The sequence below is a fragment of the Eriocheir sinensis genome, chromosome 17 (genome assembly GCF_024679095.1).
Source record: "Eriocheir sinensis breed Jianghai 21 chromosome 17, ASM2467909v1, whole genome shotgun sequence".
In the NCBI taxonomy this organism is placed as follows: domain Eukaryota; kingdom Metazoa; phylum Arthropoda; class Malacostraca; order Decapoda; family Varunidae; genus Eriocheir; species Eriocheir sinensis.
In genome coordinates, this window is record NC_066525.1 from 8468205 (window position 1) to 8493159 (window position 24955).

Sequence of the window (24955 nt, forward strand, 5' to 3'; positions counted from 1 at the left end):
TAATTTAATTTTCATTTTTCACAAATACAATAACAAAGATTTTCGGTGTTCATTGTCTTCTTAACCCTTTCGTTGCTAAATACTCGCAGCGAGGAGTAGCATAACTTACCGGTGGTGCTAAATCCTAGCTGCGAGTTCCAGTCGCACTCAAATTTCCCACGTGTGAGTGTTCCAACAATATTTCTCACCCCATAGCATTGCCAATGCAGTGGGTTTTCCACTAAATTTGGTAGAAAATCATATCAGCCTAGCATGGAAAATCTACGAACGAGTAACTGGTGGATGTTCTTGTCCAATATAGCGTCATTTTTGCATAGCGTCACCTATCACCTGACTAATTCTTTGACCAAATAGTTGTAAATTTTGCAGGCAACACACCCTTAACGTGCCTGTACGCTCACAGGAAAGGCATACATAACTGAATGCTATAGATCTGGGCCTCCTCTTTCCAATGGTGTTTTTGTTTTTTTAACTGAGATGAATAGTTTTTGAGATACAGAGGTTAAAAGAGACCCCCCTCCCCCCACTGGGCTGCCCGAGTGCGCCTGTGGGGATGGTCGCATCCCTCGCCATGCGCAACGAAAAGGTTAAGAGCAGTTGTTATTCATGTTGGGCATTGCCATTTACTCTTCTTTGCATACTTGTGCCTTCATATTATTATAAACAGTGGGTTATGGTGAGTGGGAGACACTTCCATGCTTACATCCACTTATGCACGATTTCACCAACCTTGACCAACTTCTGGATGCTGTCATATTGGAAGTCATCAGACTACACTCCCCAAAATGCATTTGATATTTCCTTTGCATCTTCTTTCATTTTCATGAACTATCTCTCACAGTACCCCGATTGTACGTGCTTTGACAGATTTGTTAGTAGCACAGCTAACATAGGCTTAAACAGTTTTACATTTCAGCTTAGACATACTAGATCTTCTCACATTCACATTGCAGGCCCATTTCTTTTAATTTTAATTCCTAGTGGTGTTAACATAATCATCTTTATGCTCAGACCATTCATAGTAGGTAAAAATGGTTAATATTCTGCAACACGTGCATTGGTTTGTGCAAGAAGAAAATGGTGAGGGATGGAGGCACCCCAGCAGACACAGCCATGAAAAATCAAGTGGGGATTGGCACACAACTGTGATTTCATAGCATCCTGTGTTTGCTATTAGTTCTGTTGCACACATGCACCTCAGCTTATCACATCTGAAGTAAAGCTGTTCATTTAGTGAACTTGTATATATACAGAAGCAAAGAATAAAGATGTCAGCTGGTTTAAGGAAAACAAACAAAGGGTTGCTAAAAGCAGTGGCACTAAATTAATGTAACAGGCAGCAGTTCATATACTGTCAGATCAAAATCAAAATTGGTGACACAATAAAACCACTAATCTAAATTTCAGCGTGACTTTGTTCTGTTGTAAATTGTTGTAAAATATAAATTTTGTTTAGCAGTTTCTTTATTTTTGGTCTAGAGGTAAAATCATAATAATCTCTGCTCTTTATTCTTCAATGTATTTAATTATTATTTTATATTATTGCAAACCTTACATCAATTTATATCTCATCATTTTGACAGACCTCCTGTTTATTGATGGAATTGAGGCAGTGTTCTGTGTGGCCTTGGTGCTCCTACAGACTCATGAGGAAGCTCTCCTGGCATGTGACTCCTTTGAACAAATCATGGACTACATGAAGACCTCTCTTTCCACCCTCCACACTAATCAAATTGGAAGCATTATTGCACAAGTAAGTTTTTTTTTTTTTTTTTTTTTTTTTTTTGGGGGGGGGGGGTGCCTATAGCACTGGTAGGCTTTCTTGAGGGGCCTCTTAGACAACCCCATCCCACTAGTGGTGCAGATGAATTTCATTTATAGCGGGTGCCATGATGTATGAGTCTTGCTTGGCCCATGCTGCCCCCCAGTGCTCCACTTGAATAAAGTTGCTGAAGTGTGGGTTGATTGAAGATCTGGGCAGCATGTTGGTTCTGCCACTCGACAATTGTTGAAAATGTCAGAGTCCTTCATTGGGATTCGAACCTAGGTCCTTGAGCTCACCATTCCCACACACTCACCACTTGACCACCACCTCCTCAGTTGAATTAATTGTCTTAATTATTCTTTCTGGTGCTCACTAACCTGTTTAACTGATTCATAAGTTCTTAACATGCTTTATGAGTTCCCCCCTTTTTTTTTTATATAATGTTAAAAGTAGGTTAATGTTGGCCATCTTATTTACAGGCTTGTGACTGTTCTCTAAGCAGGGATCTGCATGCATATGAAGTGGAATACCATGTCCTCCAGGAAGAGGAAGCACTGTCTCCACTAAAGACTACAGAATTCAATAAGTTAAAAGAAGCCAATAATAACCTTAAGAGGCAGAATTTAGACCTCTTAGAGCAGCTACATCATGCCAACTCCCAACAACATGCATTAGAGGCTTCAAATCAGGTATGTTTCACAATACTGAAAATTAATGTAGAACAGTTACCGCACACACAAATGAATGTTGTTAACCCGTAAACTGCGGCAGTCCTCACATGAGGTCGTCTTCAAGACTGCGGCAGTCCTCAATAGATCCTGGGTTTTTAATCACATTCAAAAACTGCGCTGACACTATTATCAGGCTGAAATTAGGTCTGGATCTAGCGAAACATGGCAACTCACCATTCCATCACACCCCACATCACTACACATGCAAGGACACACTCAGCAGCCATGAAGAAGACACGTTATGTAAAGAGGTCGCTTGCTTTCGGTCACCAGCACCTCCACATCTACTGCCACTGCTTCTCCACCATCACAAGCACCTTCAAGAGCAAGCCGAAAGCGGCCATGAGGGAGAGGAGGGAGTGGTCGTGGTACCTTGAGCGAGCTGGCCCACCCACCCCCACCACCTTGAAGATACTCAGCAGTTGATGAGAATGCCTGTACTTATTACACATCCATCATAATGAGTCGAGTCGCAATAGCCCGTGAATTCTCATTTACGTGGTTTACACTCCCGCCACATTCCTACGACATGACAGCATTTTAGTACCATGTGCATCGTCTGTTAACAGTCGAGTGCACTCATTTTTTTCTCATTACACCATCACAGTATCAAGAACATTGACAGTGTAAAGTATGCATAGAAACAATAAATAATGAGTCACAAAGGGAGGAGCTCACTACTGCGGGGTCTTTCCTTTCGCCTGCTCATACGCCGTAACCAGATGGTTGACAGGGATAAAAATTATATGGGCAGATGCGGGGGAATGAGACGAAGATGCTCATATACATTTCATTGATTTATGTAAGAGTTGCAAAAAACCTGAATCTGCCACTTGACAGACATATCGATCAGATTAAGGGTCCCGCAGTTTACGGGTTAATAGATCTTTAGAAGTGTAAACAAAGTCAGTACAAAGCTATCTATATTTTTAACAATAAATCATCAGAATACGTAGGCTTTAGAAATTTCGTGCATGCCTTTCATCATCCCAAACTGGCACTCCTCCATTACTTTTTACTGTGTTATCAAAGTTAATTTTTAAGAAATGTTTGATGTCAAAAAAAACTTGGAGATGTGTCAATATTTAACCCTTAGATTACGGTGATCGTATATATAAGTGCGCTACCACACGCCCCATCCGTACGGGGATCATATATATAATCATCACACTCTGTTATAGTAGTTGTAATTATATCAGTGTATTATTATTATTGTTATATATCGCCATGTATTAGGAATGCAGGTATAGTGGAAAATACCCACTTCAGAGAGATCACGCCACCATTGTAGGAATGTCACCTGTCAGTGTTTACCGGACAAGCGTCTCGGTATGTGTACAAAGCATTTCATCAACCTTGGGGGTCACCTTGACTTACGTGACCAATTGTAACTTCATTATTTTCCAATCTGTAATTCGCACTCCTTCTTGAGAGCTCAACTGACACAGACCTATTGGTCTTGGCTCTCTCTCCAACGCTCGCTGTATTTTTAGGTTAAGAATACATTTCACCTAAGGCAGCAAGTGTTTCCCTCACGCCCACCAAAACCCTGTCTGAGCTCCCCGCAACCAAGGCTTACACCGTTACATTATTGGTGGTTGGTGGTGAAACCTACGTTTCAAATATACCACCAGTTCTTGACTCTAAAGAATGGTGGAGGCATCTGGCATCAGTACACACTCTCATTCGTCTCAGCGTGCGCCCTACTGAAGGCCACAGATCATTTTCCACTTTTGTTTGGAATACATCTGGCATGTCTCGTGATGCGTCAAGCAGTTCCTCTGCTCCGGGAGGAAGTAGAGCACGAGCGAATCAAAGTGACAGTGACTCTGATGACTGCTATGGTAGTGACATTGACAGAGGAGGGAGGAGCAAGTAGATAGAGAGAGAGAGAGAGAGAGAGAGAGAGAGAGAGAGAGAGAGAGAGAGAGAGAGAGAGAGAGAGTGTGTGTGTGTGTGTGTGTGTGTGGGGGGGGTGCTTCCAAGTGACACGTCACGGCCACGAGAAAATGCTCAATATTTTCGGCTGTCATAACTTCTTTATTATTATTAGGAGATAAGTTTTATTACACCACCATATATACTAGATGAATATACAATTATTGCAAAGAAGAAAACACCATTTCCACCTCTTTTAAATGTCCAAATTTTCCCCGTGCACACCATCCAAGGGTTAAAGCATATTTAGGAAATGAAATGATATCATAGAATTATGACATAGTACCCTGGAAATAATTTATCTTTTCCCATTCAAAATCAGCTATAATCCTACCTGTCCCGAATGCCAGTTTTTATAAACTAGCACAGCAAATGTACCAGCTAATTTTATTATGATTATTATCAAAACTCGTGCAATAGGTTGAAGCAGAAAAGTACAAATACTGATACAAAGTCTTTAACCCCAACACACTTAAGACAGATCATTAAAACTAAAGAAGATAAAGTAGTAGATACATAACTAAAATAAGTAAGATTTGGGTAACTGATAAGATTAAGAAATAAAAAAGTAGTTTAAGGAAGAATAAGGTGGCATAATCAGTTGAATTTTCAACTTCAATTTTGATTATTATGGGATAGGACATTATTTATCATCATATATTTTACAGAGTTTACAGCAGAGCCAGCATCATCTGGAGGTGAGAGTCAGGTGGTTAGAGCTGGAGCGAGGGAATCTCAAACAGTTGGTCCACCTTCTGGCTCAGAATGCACCATCACAAACACTTTCATCAATCCCTGCCAATCTTCAGCGGTTTCTTCCTAGTGAAGTAAGTTCTAGTTCAAGTGTGTGTGTGTATAATTCATCCATGGCCTGATCACAAGCTGGGCTCATCATTGCCAACAAATACCCACCTGACCTAAGCAAGCTCACTATAGTTGATCTCCCTCACTTAACATCAATAGGATCTTGGAAAAAGCAGTTTGAAATGTAATGGCATGTAAAGACATCAATTTTACTATTGGCTAAATTATATAACAATAGTTACATTCTTTTGGCATATTTTGTCACAAAAACATTACCAAACATTTTGAATAGTGACCCTAAATGTAGTGGTGTTGGGTGTTTAAGAGAGGGAGACTTAGTCCTCATCACTGATGATGGTTATAACTTCTTGATTACCTGGGTTTAAAAAAACTGTTCAAGGAAAGTTGTTGTGTTTTTTTTTCTTCTGTTTGTACAACCCAGTAGCAGTTGTATCCATTCATTATCCTCTTTGCTTCTTAGCTTCTCTCTCTCTGAGGATGTTCAGTGAAAATGGAAAGTATCAGACATACCGTATTTCCCGCCATATAAGACGCACCCATAGTTTGGCAATATATATTTATAAAAAAAATATAAAAAACTCAACATTTTTCCTGAACTTAATGTGTGTGCAGAATTACATTTGGCCACCTTACTCACAATTTTGACTATGATACCGTATGTTGCTTTGTGCCTTTCTCTGTGTTCAAAGTGTTCCACTGTTGGTTGATGAATTACAGTGCTCTTACCCTGAACAGCTGTGACTTTGAAATGGTAAACAAATGGGTTAGTTGGTAGATTCACTCACTGCGCAGTGTGTAGGCAGTAACGTAAGCCGAGCTGCTGAGGGAACTAATCAGATGGGGGTGCTACATTCGATGGGCAATCTTGGTCTTGATCTTGACTTTCAGGGACCATATGCCTACTTTCAAGTAGAAATTGATGTTGATTAATTTCTTTCAATCATATTATGTTTTAATATAGTTATTTTTACAATGAGAAACAAATGCGTTTACAATAAACACTTTAATCATCCACGGATATCCGTTCTTTTGAACATGTATCACAGAAAATGTCAACTGACCGGGCCGCTGCACAGCAGAAATAGCTCCAAACTTATCTGCTCAAGTCTGCCCCACAATCACTGAGCAGTCAAATGAGGCAGCACCCTGCTCCACCAATATTTTTCCCATGTAATAGCTGCTTTAACCATCACCGCCAAGGTACCCGGCACACTGGTGACTGGCGCACCGCGGCTGTGTTGTGTTTTGTGTTTAGTGTTCACGCCGCGCCTCGGCTCCCACGTGTGGCGCATCTTCTTGTGACCTGTATGGTTTTATCACTTCACATGTCTTCCTCTCTTCTGCTTATTCACACTTTCCTTTTTTATTGCATCACACTATTCATTATTTAAAGCAATCAAAATCTGTACCTTCAGCATATACTGTACAAGGGTAACTTTTGGGCATTTTCTGAGTGAAAAAAAGTGCACGTTACACGCCGCAAAATGGGGTATATTTCATTCTGGGGACATCTTAGAACTATTGTATCAGTCAGAGGTATTTAGGGTGTTGGTTTTGTACCAGTAGCAGTAACCCCTAGGCCTACCAAAACTTAACCATCGGGGTATAAGACGCAGGGTGATTTTTCAAATCTTTTATGAAAAAAAGTGCGTTTTATATGGCGGGAAATATGGTATCTTCATGTTGGTTATGCATCCTCAGTTTTATCATCTTACTCCTCTTCAGCCACTGTTGTTCATTATCATCATCATCATCATTTCATCAACGCCTGCTCCTAGGAGCTCCCACTATGGGATGGCCACGGCAGAAGAGTTTCCAACTTTCTCTATCCAGACACTCCCTCCTTGCCTGCTCAAAGTTTCTCAAAGATCTTTTCCCCCCTCTCCCTAACGTACTCCTGCACCCTATCTCTCCATTTCACTGGAGGTCGTCCTCTAGCATTCCCTCCCACTATCTCACTCACATACACCCTTCTGGTCATCTTACTCTCCTCCATTCGCTCCATGTGGCCAAACCACTTTAAAGTCTGTCACTTCACTTCTTCCACCACTCCACACTTCTTCCCTTCACTCCCGTGACACATTCCAAAATGCTCGTACACACTTTCATAACTCATTCCATCCATTCTTCTCACACCACAAGCACTCCTCAAATAACTTATTTTCACTGCCTGCACTCTAGACCTCTGACTTTTATTCCAGGCCCTTGTTTCACTTGCATATGTGAGGGTTGGTACTATTATTGTATTTCTCAAATCCTTCTTTACCTCCATGCTCACACTTCTGCCATTCATGATTTGTCCCAAAGACCCTACCACCCTTCTTCCTTGCAATGCCCTTTCTCTTATCTCTCCACTGTTGTTACATCTTAATGAGCACTTCATCACATTATTATGGACTATGTGATTCAAGTAACTCCTGCATCTTCAGTTATTTGATTGAATCCAGTTTGGTATGCTTAGCAATATCAATAAAAAATTTATTATGGCTGCTCAGACCCCAGGAAGTCTGCAGTCCATTCTGGATTTATTGTATATGTGTATAGCTGTACTTTATACAAAAAATCTTCATCCCCTATTGCCTAACATATAACAGTAATACTGCTAATCCCTCTTTACCAGCCTGAGAAGAAAGATGTGGTGACAAAGCCAAAGGAGGATGAAAGGAAGAATTCATCAAGAGAGACAGATGACGTATCATCATCATTACCGTCACAAAGCTACCACAATCAGAACCTCCCTGGTCAGAGATCAGTTACAATGGATTATAGTATGATGCAGCGCTATATTAAAAATCTCGTTGGTCATGATTAGAATGTGTAAAATATATATATATATATATATATATATATATATATATATATATATATATATATATATATATATATAGATATATATATATATATATATATTTATATATATATATATATATATATATATATATATATATATATATATATATATAGATATATATATATATATATATATATATATATATATATATATATATATACACACACACACACACACACACACACACACACACACACACACACACACACACACACACACACACACACACACACACACACACACACACACACACACACACACACACACACACACACACACACCTTGTATATACTTGCGTAAAGGTGGATTATATGTAAAAGTTTACCCCCACTCTTTGCATTCAGATTTAGGTAATTGCCTACATTACATGTAGAAGGTGACTTTGATTTTCAAGAATAATACAGTTCTTCACAACACCTAACACAGTCTGTAGGTGTGAAACTGAGTAAGGCGGGGTTCCCACTATTCCGTTTTGACGGATGCCGCTCGGCACGGATGATCCACTCCGTCAGTCAATCACTAATCATTTTTGACAAACGTATGGACAGCATTAACCACAACGACTTCTTGTATATGTTATTTTGTAGCTAAGTATTTCTTTTTCATATTTTCATGATATGTAGAATGTTCAACATCACTGGACTGGCACCACCACCCCTACCCCGGATCCAAAAGTTAACTTGAGTTCATCTCTGGATGTGCTCCACATGGGGCCCAGGCTCTGTTGATGATGTCACTGATGGTTAACGGATCCATAAAGATGGAATAGTGGGAACCCCAACTAATAAGAGATGAATAGGAAGTAGGATTAACTTAACTCCTACAACTTTAAATATCTTACTCACTTTGCTGAATGTAAGCACTTACACAGTTGTGTTGGTTGTAGCTTTCTAAGCTCTCAAAGATATTTAAATTTATCTTAATGATTGTTTATCCACAAATCTGACAATACTACACTATAACAGACTAACAGAGGGGAAGGAATGTCTGTTGATGTCAAGTCAGTTGAATTGAATCAATGAAAAAATAGTTTTACTATCACTATTTTGATTAAGACAAACAGTCCTTGTCCAGTGCTGGATACAAAAAATATGTTAAGTAGTAATAACTGAATAAATATTGATATGCAGTCACACCCTGTCACCAGAATTACATCTTCTATCAGCATTGCCAGATGACTATTGCTGGAGCATGAGAGGATTTTGGGGTTTGGAAAATGGTGACTTTGGTAGTAAGATTAATTAACTTATTTATTTGTCCATAAAAATGTTAACAAAATAAATACAATATTTACACAAGTATATACAGCATAAAAATATTATATGTATATACAAATTATGTGTGTGTAGACAGATATAGATAAATATATATGATTTTAGGTAATTTTATGGGGATTGTGTTTAGTAATGGTTGAGTATGTGTCAAAAGTGTAATACTTTCCAATTTTCAATGATAAAATATATATGGTGCCTGAAATAAATTATACTGTGGTGCTGCCAAACTTGCAAACATGTTAAGGTCTCCATTAAGTTGTAATTAGAATAAACACATACCATTTTTGAAAAAAAATAGACAATTTGAATTTCTTCTCTGCATATGATTTTACAGCAATATTGAGTCAATATTAAATTAATGAATGCTAATATTCGTATGATTGAACATAACCCAATCCTTAGTTTTATTGACTTTATTGATATTTGATGTAAACAATGTAGAACATACAATGACAGATTTTATTGTCAGAAGAATTGGCACTCTGGAGAAATAAGTAGCATGATTATTATTGCTTGCTAATGTTATTTTATATATATATATATATATATATATATATATATATATATATATATATATATATATATATATATATATATATATATATATATATATATATATATATATATATATATATATATATATATATATATATATATATATATATATATATATATATATATATATATATATATATATATATAGATATATACTGTTGAACCTCACTAACTTGGACTTTGAGCTAAGTCGGACTCTGACCGACCCAGGGACTATAGTCCAAGTTGTGGTTGCGCCTGGCAGTACAGACTTTGACCGACAGGTGGCCGTCTGTCCGTGTTGTTTACATAGCAGCATCGCAAGCACCAAGTGGTTGCTGTTATTATTTCTACTATTTTCAAGCCAGATTGTGATTGACACGTGTGACCTTTTGTGCCAACATATCCTCAAGAGCTTCAAGAGGGTGGGGTGAAGAGGAAGGTCACCCCTGCATCGGTGCCACCCGGGCGGTGTTTTTGTTGGGGCCCGCGTGTGTGTGGCTGTGCCCACCGCGGGCCCGGGGTCCTCAATTTGCCAGCTCTTATTTTCCACGTGTTGTGCGGGACCCCCCTCCCTTCTTCCATCTCTTCTTTCTTAAAAAGAAGAGATGGAAGAAAGGAAAGGAGTCCCGTGCAACATGTGGAGGATGGGAATCAGCAAATTGAGAAGCCCAAACCCACAACAAATATAGCCACACACACACTGGCCGCGATGGGGATTTTGCTCGGGGCTGCTGCTATATCATCATTTAAGCACGATGAAGTGCTAGTATATTCTCATTGGCATAAAATATGTGAATTTCAGTCCACCTTAACCTGAATATGAGGAAAAAATTACAGATACAAACACGTTTATAAGACTGGTGTTCAAGCGAATTAACGTTGTGATGTTATTCTGCAAGGTGTCACGTTTATTAACTGTGTAAAATATGTTTCTATAAAGTAAAACGTATGAGCGAGATTCATCAGAATAAGAAGTACATTTTGTTTTTTATAAGTGGAAGTAGAAGAACTGCGAAATATTTAATTGCTTAAGCTTTACGCTTTTTACATAGTGGAAGTAGCATCACCATGTTCCAACAATCCCGTCAGCTGAACCTCTCCTCCTCCCTTTCCCCTCCTCTCCATCTTCCATATGCCAACAAGAGTCTTCAGTAAAGGTAAAGTGACGTTAAATGTTCATTTATCCATTTCATTAGTCATTTATATTTATTTCTCATTGTTTTCTGTATGTTAAACTTTGGTTATTCTCTATAAAATGTATTTTTTGTTAATATTTTTGGGTGTCTGGAACGGATTAATTGGATTTACATTAATTCTTATGGGAAATATTGCTTCAGTTTTCGTACATTCGGTTTTCATCAGACTTTTTCGAACGGATTAATCATGAAAACTGAGGTTCCACTGTATATATATATATATATATATATATATATATATATATATATATATATATATATATATATATATATATATATATATATATATATATATATATATATATATATATATATATATATATATATATATATATATATATATATATATATATATATATATATATATATATATATATATATATATATATATATATATATATATATATATATATATATATATATATATATATATATATTATTTTAGTTATTACTATTAGAACTATTATTTTATTATTATGATGATTATTATTATAATTAAGGAAACATCCTATAATTGTTAATAGTATTATTTGACATTTTTTACATACATTAGCAGGCTTCCTTTTTCCTATGCAATAAAAAGTGGGGTTAGGTTAGACAATGGAAAGATCACCTATAGAAATGGCCTCTCACACCACTCCAATAATGCCAGCAAAATTGACAAGTGTGCCCTTCAGTATTTCTTTTCCAGGTTACAGCCAGCTTCTTCACAAGGTCATGTTTGAGACTCATTCGACTATGTAATATGCTTTCACTTCATTCATGCAGCATTTCTCTCGCTTCATGCAGTTCACTTCCACTTCCTCACACACTTATTTGCCGTGTCATATACCGCATTGGTGGGAGAAGAGGATACTTGTGCATCAATTATTTAAACACTGAAAAGAAGGCGAACTTCCGTAGCAATTCAAAGATCGACCAAAGAAGAAAAAGACACTCACAACCAAAGTCTATATATTTGGTCACAACAACAATTCAGGGCTACATTGAGCCACCGGAAACTAAAGAAAACTCCCGGCAAATTTATTAGTGCTGATGAAAGCGTGGTAATTACTTTAGTGTATTATTGTGAAAATATGAGGCGTGTGAATAAGCAGAAGAGATTCATCTCCCATCTCATGTAGTTAATAGTCCCGCTCTTGACACATTTAGGAATAGGATTATCAATCATTATCTCCCTAATCCTGCCTTTACCATATCCCGATACCTTTCCTCATCCTAATCCTGTCCTGGCCCCTTGAATCCCCCGCACAACCCCCACATATCATGCCACCCGAAAGTGGCCCTTTGCGGGTCCCCTAGAAATGAAATTAAATGAGAGGATCAAGACTCAAGAGACTCAAGAGAGTGTGGTTAGTGTGCCGATGAAAACGTGGTAAACAAGAGCCATGCCCTCACGTTACTCACGCGTGTTGCAGAGCTTTCCAAAAGGATATTCCCTTGCTTTTGCGTATGGCTCCGGAGTATTCAAACAACTGGGACATCGAAATGTCAAAGTGAGTCAGGATAATTGCTTTGACGAGGCTCGTCCTGCATTTTTCAGAAACATAATCCCACCTTGCTAAGTAACCGCTCACTTTTTAAAATTAAGGAGTTAGTCGTGTCGGGTCATTCCTATCGGTGAGTTTTTCCTTAGTTGTGTAAGGGTGCTTTATTCGTTGGTGATATGTTGCTGAATGAGGCTGCTTACAGAGCAGAGCACTCAAAACCTTCACAATTGGTAACTATGTTGTGTGAACTGTTCTATGCAAAAATAATTGTACAGATCGGCGTGGATCAATAATTGTCAAGAACAACCCTATTAATGGCTGAAGATTACGATATGGTCAAGAATACATGGAGTGGTACTTCCTGTGTTTGGTGGTGTCTTGGTTCACCATGTTGAGTGTAATCTTATACACTTATTTTCTGGTAGACTTTAACCCTCTCGCGCACAGTAAGTTTCCAGTAAGTTTCTCTTCCACTCACCATGCATCTCTCAAGCCCGACCAGCCTTTTTTTGCCGCCACGAAATTCTATATTCCAGTACGTATTTTACCATCACAGATATATCGTACCCCAATAAATTTGGTATCAATGGCTTCATAAACTGTATACATAGTGAATTTTCCTACATTAGCCAGTTGAAGGCCTATTGCTTAGAAGTAATGATGATGATGGAAATTATTCAGTATTTTCAGTTAATTTAATTAACCCTCTTGGCACGATGATACGTTTTGCGTCATCAAGGGTAAAAGGTCCTGGCGCACAATGATGTGAAACGTGTCATAAAAGTAAAAAAAATTATTAAAAATTAAGTTTTCGGTGAAAGTGCATCAAATTTGGGAGCGTCTTTTATTGGGATAAGTTTCTTAATGGTAACATATGGCAACCTTTCTAAGGAGCGTAGATGAGGAGCTTTAAGCGATTTTTAGATGTTAGCCTACTCTGACGGGAGTGGAAAAAAATACAGTTTTCTTGGTGTAACTCAGGAACTAATAGGCGTATGAGGATTTTGAGGATACCATAAGAATCATCATTAAATTCCACTTCGAAACATATATTCGGCTATAAAACTTGGCCCAAAAAATTTCGAGCTAGCGAGTGGGGAAGAGTTGGTACTTAGGATTTATTGTCTACAATACTCTATACGAAGACTTAAAACAAGTTTGTATTGTTTATATATACAGTAAAACCCCGATTATCCGAAAGCGGATTATCCGAAAAACCAGATTATCCGAAATTGATCTGGATAATGCAATTAAAATTTTTTTTTTCTATACTAAAACGTTATAAAACATCAAAAATAAATAAAAGTAATACATATGTACTATATTAACACATTTAAAATTGATAAGAACAGTTAAAATGAATATGCTTTCTAATACGTATTGCTGAAATAGCTTGTAACGAATAGATCAATGTATTAGACAAAAAACATTAAACAAACTCTCAACAACACCACATCCGCACCTTCGCCCCAGCAAGGACGTAGGTGCGGCGAACGAACAAACTACTGCACGATATATATATATATATATATATCTATATATATATATATATATATATATATATATATATATATATATATATATATATATATATATATATATATATTCCTCTATTTTTATTTGCACATGTTCTAGTACAAGTCTTTATGAAGCCATTGCTGCCAAATTTATTGGGTTACGATATATCTGTGAGGGTGAAATACGTCCAGGAATGTAGAGTATCGCAGCAGCAAAAAAAGGCCGGTTGGGCCTGAGAAATGCATGATGAGTGGAACAGAAACTTATTGGAAACTTACAGTGTGCGAGAGGGTTAAGCCTCCCCTCACATTAGCTAACATTGATAATAATAGGTGCTCTCTTTCAAAAGAGTCAGAGATTTTTTTGCTAAATCAAAAATACTATTAAATGTAAAGATTTTTTTTTCTGCAATGCATTTTTTTTTTATGAATGTACAGTGGATTTTTTAATTTTTTTTATACCTTTGTGATTTTTCATACATATTAGTTATGGTAGCTTTAATACCAAAACCAGTTTGCTTTGTATTACATTGACTATGAATGGAAACAAGTTGAAAACAAGGGATGACACTTTTCTAAGGTCTAGTTTTCTTGCTTTGCAGTATTAAGACCATGGGTGAGCTGATATAAACATCCTGGATCTTCAACGGATACTGAGTATACCAACAAATAATGCCTTCAATGCTTACATTCTCAATGAGAGCAAGATACTGAACACAGTGAAAGATAACTTTGTTGAATTTGAATAGCATATTCTAAAGGAGGTGCACAAATATAATAGTTGCATGGACTTCACTGAGCTATCACATCTCTTTAATTGAAATCTTGATGAAATATGTCACTGAAAAGGAAGACATGCTTGACAGTTTCAAAGGATTCTAATGTTCATCAGGCTTTTAGGAGTCCATTTCGATCTCCAAGGCCTTCAAGTGATAATGTTGAATCAGAATCAGTCTCAGGAGTTGGACAAACCTCAGCAAATAGAGGTGTAGATACAAGTAGGTGTGATTCTCAAACAAATAAAGAGGAAGTCATGACTGGTCAATTAAGAACAATGACTCCAAGTAAATCACTGTCTTTCCCCAATCACATTACACCCCAAAACACCAGTGGCAGGCATCTTAAGTTTTCAAGGAAACTTCTGCCAAGACAGTTTACATCTCCCTTCCAAAGTCCAAGGAACAAATTATTTCAACAGCACTGTGAAACACCAGAAGAGGAACTTTCTAATTTAATCAGGCAAGAAGTTGATCTTGATAAGGATATTACAGCTCTCAAAGAAAGTGGTTTTAAAGTTGAAGAGTTGCAGGGTCACATAGATAATCTTCATAGATACAATGAAGTCAAGGATGCAGCTCAGCTTGTTTTAGGTCGCCTTGCAGAACTAGAGCAGGTGACTCTAAAAGAAATCCATAAAAAGTATAATGTTCCTGTCAGTGAGTAAAATTAGTAGTATGCCTTGAAGAATTTGTTGTGGTTTTGAGTATCTTTTTTTGTAATTTTGAGCATCTTTAACCAAGTGTTGCAGTCATGATTTTTTTGTGTATATTTTTCATTTTCATTAAGAGGGCACCTAAAAAAATAGTGATTCATCTTTCTGCCCCAAATTAGTATAAAAATTGCTTCACCACCTGTTGTTAATTTTCATGGTATGAGTCAGACATTTCTTTCCCATCAAATTCTACCGAAGTGACATGTAAATTTTCTGTGTACTGCTATGTGGTTTGAAATTTTGTGCATCATTGTGTGGTACAATCATTGTGTCAATTGGTATTGTTCCATAATGATGGCAACTCTTTTGTTTACATGGTTCTTCCAATGTGTTTACAACCTAAGATTATAGTCATTCCAGGAGAATCTGGTGGGCAAGGGTGGCGGCTGCGGGGTCAGCTAAGCCCCGTATCTGCCACACACTCTCAATACCTCTCGCTTCCTCTCATATATCAGCTATTTACTACCTTTAAATGAATTTAATCAAATAATTGGATAATCCAATAAGGTCATATAATGTTAAGATTATTTCGTTTTTAGGATAATAACAAAGATTTTGTATAAATACGACGACACTTGCCAAGTGTCGTGGTATTTATACAAAATCTTTGGATTATCCAGTTAGTTAATTAAATTCATTTAAAGGTAGTAAATAGCTGACATATAAGAGGAAGCGAGAGGTATTGAGAGTGTGTGGCAGATGCGGGGCTCAGCTGACCCCGCAGCTGCCACCCTCCCCGCCCGCCAGATTCTCCTGGAACGACAATAGTAATCATTCCTACTTGATAAATTTGAATCAAGGTTCTGCATTTTGTCACTTTTCTCCACCCATGGTATTTTTTAAAGGCCATATCTATTGCATATTTACAGTAACTCTTTTAAGGATGCAATTTCTGTATTCATAATGGCCTCTCAGATAATTTGGTCAACCCTTCATGTCCTTGACATGTTTTCCAGAACATTATGTAGGTGCTAATAACAAGTTTGCTTGATAACCTGTCTGCTCATTACACTCCCTGTTACTCATTTGCCTTATGGAGTGCAGAACAATGTTTAGGATCAGGATTTTGGGAGATATATTATTTATAAACTTTGTAGAAATATGCAATTCAAATATTGTTAATATTTTTGTCTCCTCTGTTCATGTTGTTCAAGTGAATTGTTAGTTCTTTAAAAGATAATGTTGAGAACACGAAGAATTGTTCATATAAATACTTGAACTGGGAGGGGCTTAAAATTACATGTAACTAAGCATATGACTTAAATATTATTCATCACTGCAATATGGAGATTCATATTTTATATATAAAAAATAAAGTATCCCTCATGTATATAAAAAAAAAATGAAAATAGAGCCTGAACCAAAAAGGTTGAGTATCAGTACTACTTACAGTCGACAGAGTGGAGTTCACAAAAACAAAAAAACAAAGAAAATTGAATATGATTTGCAGGGTTTTTCTTTGAAATTCACAAATATAATTATTGCAATACAGAGTAATCATAACAGTGTATTAAATGACTAGTGGGGTGAAAATTTTAATTTTTTTTCCACATTCACTGCCCTAAGGTAAAACAATGTTAATAGAAATAGAAGTTTAACGTGCTTAATGCTGTACTGTCTAGTTACTTGAGTGGACAAAATGGAAGACAAACTGCCCAGAAAAGCATAGCTGCACACAAGCATTCGATATGTTTCAGTCACATTATAATGAAGTGTGTTTCCAGCTGCTGCAATGAGTGAGTCAAACACTGTGCTAAAGTATACGTAACAAGATGCTGAACCTTATTGAAAACTATAATGCCAGTTTTGTGATTTAATGAAATAATTCTTTTTTTTTATGATTAATATATTTCATTTGTATTGACAGTGTCTCCTTGTAAGATAATATTTCTGTAGTTTTATTCATGCAGCATTTGATAATTGTATAATAGATTAGGCATTAATAGAACTGAACTTGCCCTTTTTTTATTTTTTTTTTTTTTTTAATATGTCACCAATTCCTGCATGGATGCTGCTATGTGCATTGTTTTCTGGCTCAAAGAGTGTTCTAAAATGTTTAGAACCAAGTGCCAATTCATGTTTTTTACCATTATCAATTTTAAGATCAGTTGAGCTTTTACTAATGATATTTTGATTTAGGTGAAAATTTCATCATTCCCAAAAGTAGTGTGTATTCATATAATGGTCAACCTCATATTTGATGTTTTTGTGTGCTTCATTTATATTATTCCTCAGGATACTTAATTAGGGTTATTCTTTCACCTAAGAATATTGTACATGGAGTGGAACTTTGCCTTCATTTACAGTGAAATTGTTCTTATTTATATTTATTTATTTGCTTGTTTCTTTAACTACAACAACCTAGAAAAAACCACAACACCAAACCCACACACACACAACATAAAAAAAAAAAAAAAAAAAAAAAAAAAAAAAAAAAAAATAAATATAAAGTTAAGAAGGAATAAACTGACTGAAGGGACTATCTTGACTTAGAAGAAGAAAAACTGAAAAACGTTTTGTTGAAAATCAGGTACTGAAAAAACTAAAAAAAAAAAAAAAAAAAAAAAAAAAAAAAAAAAAAAAAAAAAAAAAAAAAAAAATCATCTATCATCTTCCGACTTCTTATATGGCCCAGGGTCTGTGATCCACTGCACAGTGATCAAAAAAAAAAAAGTAAAAAACACACCAGGGACATATACACACACTGTAGCACCAACCATGGGTATGCACCGCACGTGTGAATGTAGCCAAACAACAAAGAGCAGAGAGCAGAAGACAACGACCTTCCCCCCCCACTGTCAGGCACGGCATGAAGCTACTGGAGAGGTGGGTACCCTCTCAAACACGAACCATACACAATGGCAATGACGTCATTCGCTTCGGGTACCTCATACCCATGGTTAGCGTTCTAGGGTTAAATGTATTTGGTAGTATGTGGTTTGTGAATAGAAAATGCAAGGAAACTGTTTATGAGTAAAGAGCATTCTGGATTATTAGCAGAATACACTTTTCCCTTATCTGATGTCTTTTAATCATCAGAAATACAGAGCCTCATCACTTGTGCAGTGCAGATATCTGTTTTATATAAGTTATTATTTTCCATGACAAGATATTTGAACCAAGACCATAGTGTGAGAGAGAGAGAGAGATCGAGAGCGAGAGCGAGAGAGAGAGAGAGAATATCATAATCATAATAATGGTCAAATGACAGCATGAAGGTAAAGAGGAAATGAGGCATTGTGTCATTCTAGCACTCTTGGTCTGTGCCGCATAAGTCTGGACATGGAATGAGTCACAACAGCTTTCTTATTTGTTTTTATGAGCTTATCCATCCTCTTCCTTTATTTGTCTTGCTTAGGTGCCCAAAAGTATATTTTTAGTTTCAATATTTGTAATGCTACATGCTGAAGATATAGGTAATGTATTAGAAAAAAGTTTAAGATTTTATTCAAATATTTGATTATATAAGTAATGCTACAGTCCCAATCAATAAATCTGTATCATTCCAAATACCTAATATTGCTTTATTGGTAAAACTTTATCAGTAACGCAGAAATTCTCTCCAGGATAACATGATGGACTTCATAGTGGCAGTCCGGGATCCACAGGAATGGCATCAAGTGAACATGGCACAAAATCCTAAGCATTACTCTGCACTGAGGTTTGGAGGGCCTCACTTCATTGGCAGAGTTCAAGAAAACTGGGGAGCCAAAGTGTACTTCAATACACTCGTTCCAACACATGAGGGAGTAAGTTTGTTAGGCGATTGTTTTCTAATTAAATTATCTATCATTCAAGTTTCTTCAGGATTACTGTGAAATTGGCACCCTTTAGGGATATGCATTAAGTGCATATTATTTCTGTTATCCCTAATAAGGTTTCCTTTTAATTTCAGATGATAAAATATGGAGTAATATCACACTCTAGTTTAGTGGCAGACCTGTTAGACTGGGACACATTGTATGTTGCTGGCCGCTTACATAAGCCAGTCCTCTTACTGCACAAGGGTAAGTACATCTTTTATGTTATTCTTGCTCCATTATTGTAATGTTTTTCTCTATATTTTGATGTGACCTACCTTCTCCCTTAAAGAAAAGATGAGATCCAAAATAAGTTAGCATAAAAAGGCAAAATATTAATAGTGAAATTGTAAAGTAAGAACAGCTTAATAAAAGAAATCTACTGAAGAAACATACTTCTATACATTCAACTGGCATTTCCCTAACCTTTTATCTTGATAGTTTACCAACTATATACATAAAGTACCTAGGCTATATTGAAAAGATGGAGAGCACAAAGAGTGGTGAAAAGGATCTATGAAGGTAAAGTTAATGACAAAGACAAACAGAAATGATACAGAAAGTGGCTAAATATGATGAAGGACTGTGTGTGTGAATGTGAATTTGAGTTGGGGAGGGAGGTAAGCTGGACTTGAATAAATTCATAATGCAAAATGAATGGCAATATCCAAACTTTTATGTACATACTGTTTGCATCAAGACTTGCATGGGCTGTAGGACATAATGAAGTATCAGGGACAATATTACATTTATAGTTATTTTAAAAGTCTAGATGCAAGTAGGGCTGCCTCCAGTGGGCAATATTAATGATGTATTTCCTATTTTTTTGTACTTTGTTTAACTGATAAACTGAGGTAATATAACACCTCCCTTTGTGTCCGCAGGTCATGGGATACACTGTGATGATTCATAAGGTTATCAATCATCAAACCAAAGGAATGTGTGCTACAGTTATAATTACATCAAGTTAAGTCAAGCTGTAATTACCACATGGTTGATTATTTATAATACATGTATTTCAGAATCTGAAGATGAAGAGCTTCACACTGCCCTCAAGTTGAATTTGTTTTCTGCAGTGCACACTGCCCTTCTCCTGCTACCAGAGCTTTTCAGTGAAGAGCAGTTGTACATCACTCTGGCTGGACTTTCATATGCAGGTAGGCTTGATCTGGTATTTTGTGCAGTGCAATGGTAAGATGTTTGACTTACAATGAAGAGATTTCAGGTCTGATCCCCATCCGATACATAGAAATCTTTTTGTACTGGGCATACATCAAGTATTGGAGATGACCACTTCACCCACACAAAGAAAAATAAGGGTGTTTATAAGCTTAACATCATGTTTCCTTGTTAGTGATTTAGACTGGACCTGTGTCTTAAAAAAAAAAAAAAAAAAAAAAAAAAAAAAAATCTGCCACACACACACACACACATAGCATCTCACCAGTAATGTCTAATTAGAACCTGAAAAAGCACCTTTATACATGTATCCTTGGTCACGATAAGGTTGCAAGACTGGTGACTACATCATGAAGATGGTAGCAAAGAAACTCCATCCAAGATGCACCTGCATGCTTTCTTCTAGCAAAGAAATCCATCACTCAAAATAATTGAAATGATGTGTGAAAACCATTGTTTTTGAAACTGGTATTGGCAAAATCATATATATATATATATATATATATATATATATATATATATATATATATATATATATATATATATATATATATATATATATATATATATATATATATATATATATATATATATATATATATATATATATATTCTCTCTCTCCCTCTTTCTCTCAAGGAGACTTCCGGATGTATGTTGGTGAAGACCAGAATAAAGTGAAGAACATAGTTGGGGCCCAAAAGCATGAATTTCGAAGCCTTTATACACCAGTTCTTAAAGAACTAGAAGAATATGTAATTCTGGACACACTCAGTGGAATGGGAGAGCAAGACACCTCCCCACCAGCAAGGTTGTATCATCTCTCCATGCTTCCTAAAAGATTACAGGTTAGTCTATACCTCCCTTCGGTTCTTATATTTCGGATTCTTGAATAAGGGATTTGTCTTGCATTTGAGAAAGTATAATGCCCGCTTCACACGTGCGTTTTTTCCTGCGTGGTTTAGAAATCAATGAAGTTCAATGAGGTCCTTCACACGCTGGCTGTGTTTAGGGCCTCATTGAACTTCATTGATTTCTAAACCGCACGGGAAAAAACCACTCATGTGAAGCGGGCCTAAAATATCAGGCCTGACAAATAACTGTACCTGTGTAAAGTAATATATAATGACCTTAATTTATTGTAGTCATCCTGAAACATTTTCATTCTTTCTTCCCGGGAAGAAAATATATGTGGGAAGGAAGAGGATATATTATAAACATTTGGTATTATTTTTTACAGCTTATGTTGATTAAGGAGTGGAATAAGGACCGTAGAAATAGAGATCTAGAGGATGTTCTCAGAGCAGCTGCTCATGACACAGATGTAGAGGATGTCATACGTAAAGGTGAGCAAATAGATAAAACTTCTGATATTTTTCTTTAAAATTCACATCATATTAGAAAGTTTAGTGAACCATAAGTTTAATCCTGAAACCAAAAATCACACAATAAATTTGGCCCAATTCCAAGCAGAAATGTAGAGTATGATTAGGATAAGTTTGAAGGCTCAGATACCTTTTGTGAACTGCCTCTTTATCTTTGAAAACATGAGAACAAACATGATTAGATGAGGTGTTTTTAGCATGAGGATAAGATAAAGTATGTGGAATGTGTGACTTGTCACAAACGCAATCACTTCTGTAATGTGTTGGGCGCACACAGAAGGGTCTCTGACCTGGAAGCAGTAATCATTCCACGGGAAATCAGAAAACTATGATGTCAGGTTCAATTTCATTATATTTCCTTAAAGCAAACACACTAGTGTGCATAGGGATGAGCATATCATGGCAAGTGAAGAGAAAAAATATGCATTGCTCTTATTGAAACACTATGTTGAAAATAACATATATTCTTTTTTCTTTTCTTTTTCTTCTTACAGGTATTGAAGACATTGTAAAGGTCTCTAGTTTAACTCAAAGCATCAAAGGCATACTGACTGCAGGTGCTCTCAAGTCTCTCAGGTATTCTTGGTCCAAAGTGAAAAAAATGTGGAAAAGTTTGCAGAGATAACACATTTTGTACTCTTGGGTTCCATTTCATTATATAGTCTACAGTGTAACTAAGGTATGCGTGTAAATTTGTAAATAAAATATAAAGAAATACTGACTAGCTATTTATAATCAAATTATGACAAATATTAGAAGAAAATGGCATTTTACTTCATGAAGGTAGTCTTGAGAATATTCTGACCCCAGGGTATCAAAATATGAGATATTTGCACTACTGTATGCATCTATTAACTGGATCCCTGGAAACTGATCATATAAGAATTCCAAATGATTTTATTGTATAACAAATTTTCCCTCACATCATGTGAAACTAGGCCATCTGAACCCAAACTTATGGCCAGCAGGATGAAAACTGACTTGTTCTGAATGATTGATGGTATACTTCCAAGCTCCAGAAATGTGAGGAGGGAAATGTTACAAAAATATATACAGCAAAAATCCCATGACAGTGTAGCTAAAAATAAATAAAAAATAAATAAATAAATAAAATAAAAAATCCTCAACAGTCTCATATCTTTCCTTATTTTTTCTATATAAAGCACTTGACTTACCCTAAATTTGTTTAATAATGAAGGGGTTTGAGTGAATGCAGGGAAAAATAATGTCACCATGTACTTGCTGCTTGGAAGTAAAATGCTTATTTGGCATGAGCACAAAAATGACCAAAGATGTAAACTTTTTTTTTTTATTTATATTGTGTTTATTGTATCATAAAATGCAATGAGTTTCAGTGTGTCACTTAAAATTTGCATAAAGTAACATTAGCTGACAGCCAGAAACTTTGTATTGATGGCCTCTAATTGAATATACTCCAAAGAGAGACACTTTTATCTGAGGAGCCAGCAGCTAGCAGATATCCACCACCTATCTCATTTATACCATCTGTGGAGTAGGCAACACATTCTACAGTTTTTTTATGATACATTAATACTGCTAGCGGCTTACATTTTTTGCAAGAAAAGACACGAATTCGTGAATCCCACCCTCCTGTTACAAACAGCTTTCCATCAGGTCGCAGTACACATGAAGAAACACCAGCATTTGTGACTGAAAACTCTTTGGTAATGGTGACACTCAAATCACTGTTTATATCAAACATATATATTTTTTCTGAGGCAGTACCAATGATGCCAGTTTGAGAGGATTCATCAAAAGTGAAGCACATTGGGTTGTCTGTAATTTGACACTGATTGGCAATCTTGGAGTTAGCCCAGTCCCACAGAGTAAGATGCCCACTTTCATATATAACACCAAGACTAATGACATCTTTAATTTTTATCCACCTTGGCTGCATCACACTACCATGAACTCTAGCATCAGGTGGTATTAATGTACTGACTTTTATATTTTTACCTGTATCCCAGACAGTCACTCCCTCCTGAGATGGCCCAGGAAGACACAGTAGTTTAGTATTGTTGTCTATTTGAATGATGTGTGAAGGACCAAATCCAAGGTAATCAATTAATGGATATGTTGCTATAGTAACAGATGAATGTATATTCCATGCCTTTACACAGTCACACCTTCCTTGTGACCACAGCACATCAGGAGTTTCACTATAGAGCCAGTGGATGGATTTACCTGAGTGGCCTGCCCATTCCATCACCTTGCATTTGGTCTGTCAAAGAGTAATGAAAACTGATAGATATTTTTCATATTCAAGCAAATGCATGGTAAGTACAAGTTTTCATAATTATGAGTTATTAAAAAAAAAAAAAAAAAAAAAAAAAATCTGAATTAGTGTCCAAACCTTTAGGTTCCAAACGAAAATCTGCCCATCTTGAGTTCCAGCAGCTATGTAACTGTCTCTTTGTCCTTCTGCTGGACAGATGAAGGTCAAAGCTGTTACTGGTGATTCTGCTCCTCGTAAGACAAATACCGGATCAGGGGCAGTTCCTCTCATATTTCTGCAAAATGAAACAATGATTTAAAAGCTAAATGGTTTTCTGCAACCTTCAAGGTTAGAATAAGATGGCATATTAAGCATGTGGAGGTAGAATACAATGTTACTAAGTGGTATGAGGCATCATATTTTGTGGCTTATAAGGCAAACAGTGTATAAAATTACCTGAAAGATTTCTACTCAAAATGTAGGTGTAGAAGTATACATCTTTTCAAGATAACCTGGAGTCACTGGGAGGTTGCAGCCCTAGTAACGTGTCTCTTGACACTCTTCCCACAGACCAGTTAATTGATATTATGAACATCTTATTAAACAAAACAGCCTTTGGTTTTATAGACAGTAATTGTGTTGTCACCACATTTTCTTTATCTCACAATATGTACCTTTCTAAAACCTCACATATTACTTTTTGTAGTTCTCTAGTTTTACCAGTATCTTATATCTATCTTG

The 24955-nt window shown here is 36.3% G+C and overlaps 2 protein-coding genes across 4 annotated transcripts in view; both read left to right on the top strand.

The window, feature by feature from the left end:
• The window catches only part of LOC126999906 (TBC1 domain family member 1-like), a 33211-nt gene extending 25102 nt beyond the window's left edge, over window positions 1-8109 (top strand). For both annotated transcript variants that reach the window (XM_050863050.1, XM_050863052.1), the window contains exons 23-26: window positions 1584-1753; window positions 2245-2454; window positions 5103-5261; window positions 7880-8109. In XM_050863050.1, the coding sequence (XP_050719007.1) occupies window positions 1584-1753; window positions 2245-2454; window positions 5103-5261; window positions 7880-8071 (731 nt within the window). In that variant the 3' untranslated portion in view covers window positions 8072-8109. The remainder of the gene's footprint in view (window positions 1-1583; window positions 1754-2244; window positions 2455-5102; window positions 5262-7879) is intronic.
• A 4274-nt stretch (window positions 8110-12383) lies between these two features.
• Window positions 12384-23412, top strand: LOC126999910 (phosphatidate cytidylyltransferase, mitochondrial-like). 2 transcript variants are annotated; one of them, XM_050863065.1, is made up of 8 exons: window positions 12466-12613; window positions 14727-14781; window positions 19183-19365; window positions 19512-19623; window positions 20439-20573; window positions 21233-21441; window positions 21834-21939; window positions 22473-23412. In XM_050863065.1, exons 3-8 carry the CDS (start codon window positions 19189-19191, stop codon window positions 22601-22603), a joined length of 870 nt encoding a protein of 289 aa, XP_050719022.1. In that variant the 5' UTR covers window positions 12466-12613; window positions 14727-14781; window positions 19183-19188; the 3' UTR covers window positions 22604-23412. The 2 variants fall into 2 exon arrangements, with proteins under 2 accessions (XP_050719021.1, XP_050719022.1); XM_050863064.1 differs by lacking the exon at window positions 14727-14781 and having other exon boundaries at window positions 12384-12613.
• Window positions 23413-24955: the final 1543 nt, after the last annotated feature.

Bases quoted from the DNA above. Each gene is read 5' to 3' on its own strand.
- LOC126999910 (XM_050863064.1), top strand. From the start codon at position 12,506: ATGCCCTCACGTTACTCACGCGTGTTGCAGAGCTTTCCAAAAGGATAT. The intron at 19,366-19,511 runs GTAAGTTTGTTA...TTTTAATTTCAG, and splicing joins TCGTTCCAACACATGAGGGA to ATGATAAAATATGGAGTAAT. The intron at 20,574-21,232 runs GTAGGCTTGATC...CTTTCTCTCAAG, and splicing joins GGCTGGACTTTCATATGCAG to GAGACTTCCGGATGTATGTT.